This window comes from Procambarus clarkii, chromosome 8, assembly GCF_040958095.1.
Source record: "Procambarus clarkii isolate CNS0578487 chromosome 8, FALCON_Pclarkii_2.0, whole genome shotgun sequence".
In the NCBI taxonomy this organism is placed as follows: domain Eukaryota; kingdom Metazoa; phylum Arthropoda; class Malacostraca; order Decapoda; family Cambaridae; genus Procambarus; species Procambarus clarkii.
The window spans coordinates 8,405,918-8,420,661 of NC_091157.1; the positions used below are offsets into that span (position 1 = coordinate 8,405,918).

A 14,744-nucleotide genomic window follows, 5' to 3' on the forward strand; every position below is an offset into this window, starting at 1 on the left:
TATTATTTTATGGTATATCTCATTTAGAAATTGGTTTATAAAAAGAACCAAGATGTATTGTGAAAAGGAGCTTCCCGCCAGGCTTGAATTGTCAACATTGTCGTGGCTGCCTCGGCTCTCAGAGTCTCCAGTGTATAATTTTCTTTATAGTCAGTTACAATGGCTCTCAACGCACGGCAGCTTCGGTTCGCCACAGATGAGGAGGTGAGACCACTGTGTTTTCCTGGATAAGAAGTGTTAAATCTGAGTTTGCATTTTATCAGTTAAGTGATTGTCGTTCACAGGTGTATTTACAAAGCAGTCATTCATTCACTCAAAGCATTTACATTCCAGTCTCCGTGGTGTAGTGGTAAGACACTCGCCTGGCGTTCCGCGAGCGCTTTGTCATGGGTTCGTATCCTGGCCGGGGAGGATTTACTGGGCGCAAATCCTTAACTGTAGCCTCTGTTTAACTCAACCGTAAAATGGGTACTTGGTTGTAACAACGATTCTTCGCGGCGGGGATCGTATTCCAGGGACCTGCCCGAAACGCTACGCGTACTAGTGGCTGTACAAGAATGTAACAACTCTTGTATATATCTCAAAAAAAAAAAAAAAATTCAATTTGTCACAGATTTATAGAAGACATATAATAATAATAATAATTCACTGTGTCGAGGGACAGGAAACCCGAGTGTGTTCATACACATTAGGCTTTTATCGAGGTGCCCACGCCCCTTTCCCCAGGGTCGAATTACTGACCCCACACAGCATGTAATCCCCACAACAAACTCCTAAGTACCTACTCCCTGCTAGGTAAACAGATGCATTAGGTGAAAGGAAATGTGCCCAACCATTTCTGTCCCGCCCGAAATTCGAAACTGAAATTCTCGATCGTGCGTCGAGAACGAAACCGACTGTATTAATATAGGGTATTCCAGGTGCGGGTTGGTACATGACTACAATCTTCTTGGTGCCGATGATGAGGCCAAACTATATGCAGGCTCATGAGAAACTGTTCATTTCATTCTGCATTGTTCTGTACTGGCATTGAAGGCGCAGTCCATAGAGAGCAAGAAGTCTCTTACGACAATCTCTTATATGCTTAGATTGAAATCAGTTTGTGGTCTTACTTTGCTTATTTTCTAGGCCCCGCAAGAAAATCGTAAATGTCTTGGGGTCCTCGATTGCAACAAGCAGAATCAGTCTCGTCTCGTGGTCTCCTCAAGTGGAAGTCTGAAACTCCATACATCTAAGGGCAAGAAGAGGAAAAGGTAAATATCTGATTATCTTATTTTATCATCATGTTTCTAGGAATGTACTCTCATCATTCTACAGTATCGAAATCTTCTGTCCTGTGACTGAAAGCAAAAATGATTGTAGCAATTTACATTAATAAAAAAATATTCATACAAACTTGTATTATTAATTATAATAGTAGGAAGTTATTAAATTATCACAGCAGTTTCTTCTTAGATATTAAACATAGTGCATTTAAAAAATATAGTAAATTGTTTTTGAAGTTACAAATGTTTAGCTTCGTTCAACTATACTGTATTTGAGATTATTTTTGTGAGCAATACCAGCTACACTATATTAGGTAGGGGAATGAGGTATTTTAACATGGATTAAGAATACACAGAAATCACACTAATGTGATTTACTGTACTAGTATATAGATGAGAAAATCAACTGGAGCTCTTAGGTGACAAACCTGTGACTCGGGCACTACCAGCAGGAAATTCTGCCACTGTACCACCTTGACTTAATAGAGTAGCTTCAATAGACCCCTCTAGATGTCCTGTTGATTCAGTAGAATACCAGGATGTATAACTTACACAAGTCAGGGTGGTACAGTCGTAGAGTTTGCGACTGGTAGTGCCTTGGTCAGGTTTGTCATTTCAGAGCTACAGTTTATTTTCTTGTGGACTGAGAAGTAAAATGGATAAGTACTCATCATCACTGGTGTGTGATAATGCTGGCAGATGTGTTTGCATTTGTACAGTTTCCAACATAAAAAAAAAACACTTGCCAAGGGGAAAGCTATTTTCTATCATTTGCTAAAAGTAAAGTCACAAATGTTTGGTTGTCATAAACAATTGGCACTACATTTAAAATCTGAAGTCCTCCCCAGTGCAGATCCAATTCTGGAGCAAATCGACAAATCTTATTGTCTTTCCCTGAAAATGCTAATGTCTGTTATCCTACCTTGGCTCATTATTCAGTCTAGACGTAATGTATTATCAGGTCTTTCTATGGTTGTACATTTTCTATAATATATTCCTAGTACTGTAGATGTAAAAATGAAGCCATCTTATGCCCTGTGGGCTATTTTTCTGCCTCTCTCTCTTTGGGTGAAAGATAGTTTTATTTTTATTTGTTCAGCTTTGTTGTGTAATAATTCATATGCTTATTTCCGCAGTGATGAGAACAACGATATTGCAAATCCAAAACGCAAGACTAAAATTTATGAAGACCCTTTACCTGTTGTCAAGAAGAAGACTTTTTCGACAGTCTCTGTTCAGACAGATGAGGCACCCAATGCCACGATAATCCCAGACAAGTTAAAGCCCTCATCGTCCGTAACCGATTTGGCCACAAATTCATCACAGGTTAACAAAACTATTAACATGTTAACTAGTGGTAAGTAGTTTATTTTTTTTTTGGGGGGGGGGGGGTCTTAACACATTCATATGCTCATTTTTGTTAATTGGTCAAAAACACATGTTGGTAATATTATAAAAACATACTATTCTGTTCTGTTGGATAATGGGTAGTTTTTGTGGTAGTGTGAAATGGCATATGAAATTTTGTTTTTTTAGATACTGCTCCTCCTGAATACTGGGAAGGACTAGCAGAGAAGAGACGAGTTGCACTAGAAAAGACCTTAATTGAAAATCATGACCTTCACGAGGAAAATAGCTGTCTTCGACAAGAGGTGGTAGAATTGAAAAAAGAAAATGCACTGTTAGAGGAGATGGTTGATCAAGCAAAAGATCTTGCACTCTTAGTAGAGGTAAGTTAACATTGATTTAAGGCAGCTCCTTACCAACCATTAATGTTCAGTTTTAATGATCAAGATGTTGATTATTTGTGTGTTGTACAGTACTGTATTTTCAGTAGTCTCAAAATGCAAACAAAAAAAATTGTCGGCCCTTTGTTTTCCATTTTCTGCGTTGATCTTTGTTAGTTGTTAAATTTTCAAAATATATTTTAATACAGTATTTATAATATTCTTAAATCATAGCAATTAACATTATTAATTCTAGCATTCACAATTCGTCTTGCATGTGCTTGGAACAATCCAACAATCCTGCACGTGTTATGTTACTTGATAATTTGTCAAATAAATTGACTATCATATAAACTTTTATGGGAAAGTGGGGCTATTTTGTGTAATGTACAGATGACCACATGCTTTCAAGACACCTTGGGACTGAGACCGAATGAATAACTTGTCTATATAAATTGTTCATCATCCTGAAAATCTAGTGGAAAAAAAGTTTTATAGCATAGGAATAAGGATTGGGGAAGGCATGTTGTCCAACCACTTAGACTAGACCGTAGAGCAGTGGTCTCGCTTCGTGAAGATTGGCATTCAATTCCCAATTGTCTAAGTGGTTGGGTACCATTCCTTCCTGTAAATAAGTAAAGAGCTTGCTTTGATAAAGGTCTTTGAGAATTGTAAGTAAATATCTAGCAAGGTGTAGTTTTAAATTATTAGTTAACTGGTTATGGCTGGTTTATAGTTCTCTAGAGTATACTAATGCCCAAATTTAACAGCACACAACTTTCAGTCAATTACAGGTGAGATAGAGCCTGGGGAACACAAAGTTGGAGAAAGAAAAATGGAACAAGTTTAGTGTGCCGCTAAATTTTTTGATGGAGCATGTAACTGCTAGGAGAGAAGATTTTGCTCATTGACACCAGTTACTACTCGTATCACTTTAAATGGAGATTTTTTCACTACTTTTCTGGCTGTGTAAGTTTGTGTCATTTACAAATGAACACATTATGAATGGCTAAGGGTTTTATTTAAATTATGATTATACAGTAGTTACAGATTTTCATGACACCTTTCAAGTTTATCTTTGCAATATGGAATAAGATTTCTTAACCAAAGATATTTTGATGGATATTTTTGTACACGAGCAAATTTGACAAACCTTATGTAATAAATTTTAATTATTTCTTTGCCTGTTTTTACCCCATCCAAAATGTTGTATTCATTGTTCAGGTAGAATATTAAAATGATTTCTCTAAAGTCTTTTGCTGTTATATTTAACATTTTTTGTACCAGATACTATTGAAACCTGTAGGTAAAAACTATTTGTATAAAATAGGAACTTTATGAAATGATTAAAGCATGATGTCAATGCACGACTTCTGCCAAAGCCAGGCGTGAAGGTACATTTTTTTATACATACACTGAAGAACAATACTATAATATGAAGTCAGGTTCTGTACTTGATTAACAAGTATTTATATAATTAGTAGCTAAAGCAGCAGTTGGTGTAATGTTGGTAGTTTAAAACTGGATTTTATAATTTGAGGTGGTGTTGAAGTTGGTTGCAAGCTCTTGTGAATTTATCAAATTACTTTTTTCAATTTTTGTACCCATTGAAATGTAATTTTTTGTGAATAAATGAATTTAACGTGATTTAAACGTTTTTTTCTATGTTCATACTTCAGGTATGGTATGTGTTTTCCTTTGGGCAAAGATCGAGTAGTAGAGGGTCTGTATTAAAAGAAATACATGGTAGGCCTACAGGCCTCGGCTAGGTAGGCTCTCTTTACTCGGTCATGTTTTTGTGTATTTACTATAGTACTCTTGAATCTTTTCTGTTGTATTTATTTCAAAGGCATACCTTGACCATGATATTACCAAACCACTACTTACCTGTATCTTTAACATAGTAAAGAACTGAGTCAAACTTAAGAAAAACACTAATAGAGAAAGTCATAACTAAAGATAATGAGAAGGCAGGTGATTCGTTGTTGTTGTTGATTGAGGCGCAACAGCAATAGAGGGATTGGATGCGCCCTGGCTGCCTGGAAAGGTGATCATGACAGTGGATGAAGGAAAAGATGTAGTCCTTCAGACTGGTAGAACTTACACTATATAGTTCTGTCAACAAGCGAGCACAAGACAATATATGGAATAATTAGAGGGCAGAAACAATCTGTGCTTCCTTAGGAACAATCAATATCAGTGTAAATTGCTTGTACATGCATGCCAGAAGCCTATGAAATAAATTAGATGCATTGTGTTGTGATTGGTTGTGGTATCGCAGCTATACTGAACTAAGATTCTAACTAAGATGGTACGGCTCTCCATCGCGCTCGCACACACAAAATGCTGTTATCAGCCCTTTCAATGTGGAAGTCGCAGATGGAAATGAATGAAAAATCATTAATATTTCAGTAAATTGTTTTAATTATTTATTTGAACAAAAATGGCACCTGAGAATACTTGGCGATCATACAGTATAATGCAAAGGTGGACAAGATAATATGAAAATTAATACAAAAGTAAACTAAAAATTTCAATTAATACAATGCATGAAGATATACTGGTGTACTGAAGACAGCTACCATGGTATCAGACACACGGCATTGGCTGAGGGCAGATGACGGGTGAGAGATGGTGATCCAAAAGTACTAAGGGACGAGACTGGCTCTCCAGATTGTTGTTTAAGATTTGCTACCTGGAACAATAAGTTCCAAGCAGCACGGGCTATGGTGAGCCCGTAAGGAGGGCTCTCTAGGGAGAGCCCTTAATATAGTCCGGCGGTGATGACTCATCTGGTGTCAACGCAAGGTGGACATCTGGTCAACTAGCAAACTGCTAATTTGTGGCTGGCGGTGCCTTTGTGTTCAACTGTACCACTGCTAACTGAAGGCGGCAAACTGCTTGTTTGTGAAGGCAAATTACCGGTTAGCAGAGGCGCCCAGCTTGCCTCTGAGTCGTGTCAGGCCCTAGGGAGGTAGAGAGAGGTGGCAGGGCTGATAACTCATCTTGGCTGTTATAGAGGTGGACTTCCAGTACAGAGGCATTGAAGGTGAGGGGAAAAGGCAGTTCCACTGCTATGCAGGGGATTCACATGACAGCTCCTCCCCGAAGCCTTTTCCTAATGCCTGAGATGTCGATGCTGGAAGGAGTGTGGAAGCGGAAGGTTCCACTTCATGAACACGTGATAGTGCGTCTGCAACTATGTTGTCTGATCCTTTGATGTAGAAGATCTGGACGTTGTAGTGTTGTAGGTATAAGGCCCAACGAAGTAGACGCTGGTTGGAGAATTGGGCTTGTAGAAAACGAAGAGGATTATGATCGGAATAGATGGTGATGGGTTGGTGCCCTTGAAGGTAAGGTTCATATCGTTGCAAGCATAGGACGATGGTAAGTAGCTCTTCTATAGTGCTGTAGTTTTGTTGGTGAGGCTTCAGCTTGTAGCTGTAGTAGCTGACTGGTAAGACTTCCCCCTCTCTCTCTCTACTGCATCAGGACACCCTCAATGCCGGTGCTGCTGGCATCAACATTAAGGATGAGGGGTTGTTTCACATCTGGAGAGGCGAGAATAAGGTTAGTACACAGCAGAGTTTTCAATTGTTCGAAGGCAATGGATTGTGAGTTGGTCCAAATGTAATATCTGCATTTAGGGTTGCAGCAGGTAGACGGTTCCATGGGTTTATAACCCGGTGGGTAAAACAGTAATTCCTGTTCTCAGTCCTACATTGTGGCTTGTTGAGCTTGATGCCGTTGACCTAGTTTGTGTTATATCTGACCCTTTGAAGAAGTGGTCTTGAGCAATGTCCTCTAAATTGTTCAGCATTTTAAAAGTTTTGACGAGTCAAATATGTCGAATGATATTAAGTTTAATATATGAGCAAGATATAAGGGACTGACTGGAGTAGTGAATTTCGAACACCCCGAATTCCCCGGCCCTGGAAATGAGCGATCCCTGTGTAATGGCATTTGAGAATCATGCGGAACGATTACGAAATATATAATTGTCAGTACAGTATTAATACTGTATAGTGACCAATAAACTGGAATGAGGGAAATGGAGGCAAACCCTATACAAATCCCTAAATGTAGATACATTGGCGTGAAGGCTATGTAATCTAGACATGAGGTCAATTTAGTAATGTAATAATTAAGTATGGTGAGTCGGGGGTCAAGAGCCGCAGCTCAAGATGAGGGAGGCGCCTGGCGCGCGTGTCTTGTCTCTGGCGCAAGTCAACTCGCTCACCATAACAAACATGACGACCACCCCAGTAGGCGCTCTCCACCTCGGTCATGACCTCTTCATGATATAATATTTAACACCCACCACTCTTTGGACGTCTTATGTTTGGAGATTAAGGTTAGTGAGGGAGAGTGAGGGTGTAGGGGCGGGGTGTGAGGGTGTAGGGGGAGTAATGGGCGTGAAGAGGGCGGTGGTATTGATGTGGGCGTAGTTGTGATCGACTGACAGTCTGTCTCGCCACAGACGGCCCACAGACCGTCCACACACTCTCCACAGGTCACCGTCATTTGCTGTCACGCCACAGACACCCCACAGACCACCTCCTCTTGCTGCCTCACTAAGACAATATATTTATTCTCAAGTACAGCCTGAGACTGCTCTCTTGTCTTCACCAAAATTAGTTTTGCTCACTATTTTACTACTGGTATAAGAGAGGAGAGCTAATAAATAAATATGTGTACTATCTTCCAGTTAATAAAGTCTATTGGATGTGAACAGGAAGTACTGGACGAACATTGCCATGTATCTAAATTTCATGCAGGGAAAAGCTCATTCCTCTAGTGGTATGAGTTATGTTGCTGTTCTGCGTATGATTAAATCTGATCCGATTTGTATGACTATTTTAATGTACTTTGTAAAATGCTCATCAATGAATGCCTATCTTAAAAATAGCAGTCCCTGTGGAGCAGTGGTAAGGCACTCGTCCCGAGCTTCGTGAGTGGGTTCAAATCCTGGATGGGGAGGATTGACTAGGCGGCAGTCCTTAACTGTAGCCTCCGTTCACCCAGCAGTGAATGGGTACCTGGTTGTTAAACGATTTGACGGGTCAAATTCCAGGGAAAATTAAGATTAAGGACCTGCCTGAAAAGCTATGCATGCTAGTGGCTTTACAAGAATGTAAGAACTGTTGTATATATAAATCATCTCTAATCAAATAAAATTATGAATGAAAACTTTGAATGTTGCAGGTGTCATTTGAATCGTCAGTCAATTCAGAATCATTTGAACAATGTACTCTACTTTAGCTTATAATTGTGGATAACCTATGCTGGAAATAAGTCCATGTGGTGCTGTCTATTGAGTATATATTTGGATACAGAATAAGGCCTTTGAGAGTTTTTCTTAGAAGCACAGCAATTATTATTATCTTGTATACAAATACATGCTGTGTATTTGTGGGAATAATCCTGAAATCTCCCAAATCAAACTAAGATGGCTATATTGATCACTGTTATCTAGAATGCAAAAAAAAGCATCAAAACATCATTCAAGAACTAAACAATTGCTCAATGCCAGCTCTAGTTTTCATTCATACTACCTTGGCTAACTCCCAAACATAATACCTAATTAAAAGCTAACTTATGCAGAGACAGGACAATAGAAACAGCATGGCTGGAGATATTTTCCTTTTAATAAGTAATCAAACATGTAAACCCATAAACTTCAAATAAATTCCTATAATGGCAGGCTATTTTTTTTAGTATATTCAACACCTCACAACAGTGGCATGCATTTCCTTCATATGCATATACATATAGAAGAACATTGAACCTAAATGAATTTGTCTTGACCAATTAAAGCACTCGATTATTGTAACCAAACGTATTGAAATGTTAGTGGATATAAGCCTAACTGTAGTGGCTATGTGGGCCTACGGGCTACTCCAGGCAACAGCCTGTTGGACCACGTTCTCACAGGTCAAGCCTGGTCGCAGGCTGAGCTTTGGGAGTAAAGAACTCCCAGAACCCCCTCCAGGTAGAATCTATAACTATCTAGGAACTGCATGATATATCCTCTTCCTACCTAGATACTGCCCTATACATCATCCTACTACCTAGTCACTGCACCATACATCCTACTACTACCTGGACACTGCACCATACATCCTACTACTACCTAGACACTGCACCATACATCCTGCTACTACCCAGACACTGCACCATACATCCTGCTACTACCCAGACACTGCACCATACATCCTGCTACTACCTGGACACTGCACCATACATCCTGCTACTACCTAGACACTGCACCATACATCCTGCTACTACCCAGACACTGCACCATGCATCCTGCTACTACCTGGACACTGCACCATACATCCTGCTACTACCTAGACACTGCACCATACATCCTGCTACTACCTAGACACTGCACCATACATCCTGCTACTACCTAGACACTGCACCATACATCCTACTACTACCTAGACACTGTACCATACATCTGCATGCTACCTGTACAATTCACCATACATCATCCTCCTGCCTAGACCCACCATACACCTGCCTACTACCTAGACACTGCACTATACGTCCTTCTTCTACCTAGAAATTACACCATACATTCTCCTCCTATCTAGACACTGCACCATACATCCTGATACAAGTTAGAGTGCATCATACATCTTGCTATCTGGACACTGCACTGTATCCTCCTATTACCTATGCACTGTATCATACATTGTTCTAACTAGATACTGTACTATATATCCTAATACCTATTCATTGCACCATATATCCTGTTTCTATCTAGAAACTGCACCATACATCCTCCTACCTAGATACTGTACTGTACTATGTATCCTTTATAGACAGCACTATATATCCTCCCATTTCCTATGCACTGTCCCATACATTCTCCTATCTAAATACTGCACAATATTCCCTATTACCTGTATACTGTACCATACATCTTCCTAACTAGATACTGCACTATGTATCCTCATACCTATTCACTGCACCATACATTCTGCTTCTTCCTACACAAATTTCTCTGCATTAACAAAAAAAAAACTGCTCTACACTTTTTACTTTTTTTTTATTTATATAACATTTATCACATAGGTCCACCATATTTATTTTAATAAAAACTAATCATGTATACTGATCATAAGTGTTTATGGATATCATAGTTTTCCTTTATTTTAAGGACAGGATGAACATCATGCGCAAGTGGTGGGGGTCTGGGACGCGTGTGGGTGGGGTCATGGAAGGTATGGATGCTGTCAACTCCCAGGCAGCTCAACAGCATCTTGCCCTGGGACTAATGCACCTCAAGAAACTGTTTAGCGAGTTCTCCTACCCAACTCACCCACTCTCAGAACCTGAAAAAGAAGATAAGCTTTACAACATGCTTCCATTGTTCTGCAAGGTACAGTACATATTCTCATTTATTTCAGATTATAACCTTACTAAATGAGTCTGGTCTCAACACTACCATCAAACTGGACTTTCTTAATAGAATGGCAAGCCTATGTTCAATAATTACCATGATGATACTGTCCTTGTTAAATAATTTGGTATGGTATTAATTAACAGTGCTTTTGTTATGTTAGTCCTAGTAATAGATAGATGTACATTTGTCAACTTGAAAGATTCCTTGTATTTTGACAAGGATCTGACTTCACTAAAAGTTTCAACTTGAGTGCAGACAAGTGCTCTGTTTAAGTCTCCAGACCCAGCATTAATGATCCAGAGAGTTTGGCATCTTGTCCACTTATCATTAAGTGAGCAGGGTTCTATCCTCCTGTGGTCTCTGTATAACCTAAGAGAATCCAATCTGGTATCACAGAGGGGCAGGTTAGCTATTTGTTTAGCCTTTTTTTTTTTTTTTTGTCGGGGGGGTTCTGTTCCTCCATTATCTCTAGGTGGCATGAAGGAGATGCAAGGAAAATCGTTGGTTCCTCTTGCTTCTGGGTTGAAGGAACTGGGTTGAAGGAACTTCATATTGGACCAATCTTTAAAGAGCATAAGAATACAGGAAACTACAGGCCTATTAGCCTATTCAATTTTTATCCCCAATCAGATTCACTTCTATACCCTGGTATTGTACTTTGAGCCAACACTTGAATCGAATTGGCAATCCTATGTATTATGTTACTTGGTATCAATAATCAAAATTTTTTTTTTTTATTTGCATCTTGGAAAACAGCTATTTAGCCTAAATAGAGGCTTTACAACTTGTTTTTACTAAGGACCACTTACATTTATCAAATTTGATCTTTCTTTTACAGTATAATGCAAGCAGTTGGTAGTGGAAAAGATTTCAAAATTATTTACTGTACTGCACCCTGACATTAACAAAACCTATGATACTGCACCTCGAAAGAATTATTGAAACAGCAGAAGGCCTTTTGGCCCATATGAAAGACTCATTAGAAAGGTAAAGGTTAGAAAGGTAAAGGTGCATGGCATTGATAGGGTTATTCCTAAGTTTGGTCAGGGTATGGTTATTTCAAAATAAGCAGAGGTAGCATAATTGAAAGGAGGGCGTGAGAAACAAGTGGATTGTCCCAGGATTCCGTCCTGGGATCTCTGTTATTTACCATAACAGTACTGTATGTTAATAATTTAAACACAGGATTAAACAACAAGATGAGCAAATACAGATTGCCTAATGCCAAAATGTAGAATAGGAAATTAATTCAGAAGTATTACAAATAAATTGAGTAAAAGATGGTATAAATATAGGCTTTAAAAATGAATGAAAGTTTTGCTGGTGCATTTTAGTGCTAATGGTTCCTTCATCATTACCTCTCTTTCTTACTTTCATGGGCTTGGGCAACACTTGCTCATATTGGTAAAAGATTACCTAAATAATTGTTTGACGACTAGGAGGCCTGGTCGGAGACTAAGGCACGGGGGCGTTGATCCCCAAAATCAATGCAAGGTAACTGCAAGGTAACCCGACGGCTTTGGTATACAGTACTACCAATAGAGATCACTTCCAACCATCTTTCTTTTTGGGTACATTTCTGTATGTTATTACTGTCATATACAACCTATCAATCACAGGGGACAGTGTTTTGATTATGAGAATCTTGTGCAGATGACTGTTGTACTGGATTTTAGCTGTGTTTTTGTTTCAGCTGAGAATATTGTAGATATTGGACAATAATAGTTTATCTATTATGAATTTTTGTTCCACAGATTTTAATTTTGTTATGCTTCCAGTATATTTGTTAAATTTATATATTTTTGTTTCAGGTGTTTGGTTCTAGTCCAACTTCTGATCTACAGGAAAAATTTGGGGATGTTTTACTTTTTACCCAACATGTTAGGTAAGTTGATTGGCTTTGTATAGGCTTGCATAGTTGAAGTATTAGTACAAAAACTGTATACGGCTGTAATACCAAACATCACCCAGTACAAGGTACTGCACAATGTTTTATAGGTTTTATCACACTTCACACACACTACCACAATATCACTGGCATGCCTCTTTACCTGCTTGTCAGAGTTATTTTATGTTGCTAATTTCAGGTAATAGCTATATAGTCTTCCCAGCTTGGCACCTTTGATAATTACTTTACTTATCAGGGAATAACTTAGGTTTAACCATTTAACCCTTTATTTTCCTTCATATCTCAAGGATATTTATTTTGCAAAATTGGGGGGACCCTTGACAAGCTGCTGGCTTCCTGTCCCCGTTGAGGCTTCTAGATAGATGGTGGCTCTCATGTAAATTCAGGTAAAGCACTTGAAATTGGTTATAATTCCTCTACTATTGTGGGGCAACTTTGGAAATTTAAGGCATGTAAAGAGAAGTTAACCTAACGTGCGGAAGTTCTATCAGCTGATTCCCTCTTCCTGCATACTGTTAGATGCTTAATGTCATGCCTACTCTTAATGACACCCATCACTATACATAGGCATAACACCCTATAGGTACACTACACAAATAGCAGGAGCACTGTAAATAAAAAAGATTAAGCACACGTGCGTGTTCAGATATTATTGTGAGTGATGTAGAAAATGAGAAACTATAAATAGAATCAAAGTTAAGGGATATACTGTAAATTATTTCACATTAATGGACAGATTGGGTGAGAAAAGAGAGTAGTAATACTGTATATATATCAGAGAATAATATGTAGTACCAAACAAGAAAGTAAAACCTAGTAAAAAAAAAATAAAACCGTACCTCTTTGTTTTACATCATGTTTAGATTGTAAAAGGTTTTATTACCTAAAAATGTTGAATACATTTTGTAATTGCTATTGAATCCTAAAAGGGGCCCATTTTCAGCAAGTTGATGGTTACTGAAATTAGACGCCGAGCTTCAAATCAGTCAACGGAAGCTGCCTCTTGTGCCATAGTGAGGTTCTTGGAGATTGATAGCTGTGAAGAAAGTAGTAATGGTTGGATGCTGCTGTCTACACTGAACCTTCTGGCTGCTGGACCTGCCCAGCTCATTGAGGTATTAGCTCACAAATCATATTTGTCAGCTTTGTTGAGAGATATGTTGCTGTATCTTTGATTCCTTGTTTCCATATGGTAACTTCCCCAGTGGGAGGGAATGGATTCACGAATAATCTTTTCCCAACATTTCAGTTGCTTTCTAATGTTAACCTATTTGGTACCCACACAGTAGTTGGTAAAGATTTATACTTGCCTGTGTAATATTGACAATTTTTTTTTTATAAATTTATCAATATTTTTATTGTTTACTTAGCATGAATTGATATTGACTTCAGATTAAAGTCACTTTCTCCTTGTTTGACTAGTTCCTCTCTCACGAGTGGAGGCATCTTAAATAAGCCCTTTTTCTCAGTGGGCAAAGAGCGTCTCTGGTATGAAGCACAAGTTTGACTGGTAATGGCCAGTGCTTTAGCAGAGGGGACCTACTGAGGGAGGTGCCCAGAAAAGTTCTTACATTTGTATGTTATCAATGTTCTTATGTTTGCATGGGCTGAGGTTAATTTAGATAACTAAGTTTTATTATATTTCAGGTCATGACTGCTGCCTCACTACCATCAACACTAGTCAAGTGTTTATACCTCTTTTTTGATCTGCCCGAGTATGAGAGTCCTTCAACTGATGTAACGACTCTACAGTCAGATAATGACTCTACTGAATTCTCTCCCAGTGAAAGAAGAATTCTTCTTCAGAAGGTGTTTGTTCAGGTATGTAAAAATTTAATTCATAATGAAAAAGTTATCAGGTGAAGAAGTTATATGAAATCTTAGTTTTCCATTGCAATTCTTGTTATCATTGCATTTATTATGGTCCTCTGACCTCATTCTACTTCCTGTACCCATTGTTCTCTCTGAAGGCAGCCCTCAGAATTATTTAAATGGTTGACCAAACTCTCACAAGTCGAGCCTGTCCTCGGGCCGGGCTTGGGGAGTAGAAGAACTCCCAGAACCCCATCAACCAGGTATCAACCAGGTATCAACCAAGAATTTGTCACTTGCTTTTTCTCACAAGCAGAAATCTGAACTCAAATTATTATAAATTTTATTATAAACTAAAATTTTGTTGGGAATTGTAAACAGAACAGTTTTTCTTCGTTGTGTTGATAGTAGAAATCTTGATCAGCAATGTCATTTGAACTGATATATTGAAGAGAAATGTATTTTAAATTTTTGTGATGGAAATGAAGGACAAATTGTATGTGTCACACAAAGTAACATTACTCAGTCACCACCCCCTACCCTGTACATAGGATATGTACACTTGTCAGTGGCTAGACCATAAAATACTAGGGTTCTAGCTTCAGGTGGCTATGCTA

General features: G+C 38.6%; 2 protein-coding genes across 9 annotated transcripts in view; both read left to right on the forward strand.

The window, feature by feature from the left end:
- The first annotated feature begins 66 nt into the window (after positions 1 to 66).
- Positions 67 to 4,639, forward strand: geminin (geminin DNA replication inhibitor). The gene is made up of 5 exons (XM_045744821.2): positions 67 to 204; positions 1,129 to 1,253; positions 2,402 to 2,622; positions 2,802 to 2,995; positions 3,777 to 4,639. Exons 1-5 carry the CDS (start codon positions 160 to 162, stop codon positions 3,840 to 3,842), a joined length of 651 nt encoding a protein of 216 aa, XP_045600777.1. The 5' UTR covers positions 67 to 159; the 3' UTR covers positions 3,843 to 4,639.
- Positions 4,640 to 7,213: 2,574 nt separating this feature from the next.
- bchs (WD repeat and FYVE domain containing 3 bchs) overlaps positions 7,214 to 14,744 on the forward strand; it is a 96,194-nt gene continuing 88,663 nt past the window's right edge. For 7 of the 8 annotated variants that reach the window (XM_045744822.2, XM_045744824.2, XM_045744826.2 and 4 more), the window contains exons 1-5: positions 7,227 to 7,346; positions 10,161 to 10,382; positions 12,218 to 12,291; positions 13,259 to 13,430; positions 13,963 to 14,136. In XM_045744822.2, coding sequence (XP_045600778.1) covers positions 10,167 to 10,382; positions 12,218 to 12,291; positions 13,259 to 13,430; positions 13,963 to 14,136 — 636 coding nt within the window. In that variant the 5' untranslated portion in view covers positions 7,227 to 7,346; positions 10,161 to 10,166. Of the gene's footprint in view, positions 7,347 to 10,160; positions 10,383 to 12,217; positions 12,292 to 13,258; positions 13,431 to 13,962; positions 14,137 to 14,744 lie in introns of all 8 variants that reach the window. The other variant, XM_045744823.2, reaches the window with a different exon arrangement.

Bases quoted from the DNA above. Each gene is read 5' to 3' on its own strand.
- geminin (XM_045744821.2), top strand. From the start codon at position 160: ATGGCTCTCAACGCACGGCAGCTTCGGTTCGCCACAGATGAGGAG. The intron at 205-1,128 runs GTGAGACCACTG...CTTATTTTCTAG, and splicing joins GGTTCGCCACAGATGAGGAG to GCCCCGCAAGAAAATCGTAA. The intron at 1,254-2,401 runs GTAAATATCTGA...TTATTTCCGCAG, and splicing joins AAGGGCAAGAAGAGGAAAAG to TGATGAGAACAACGATATTG.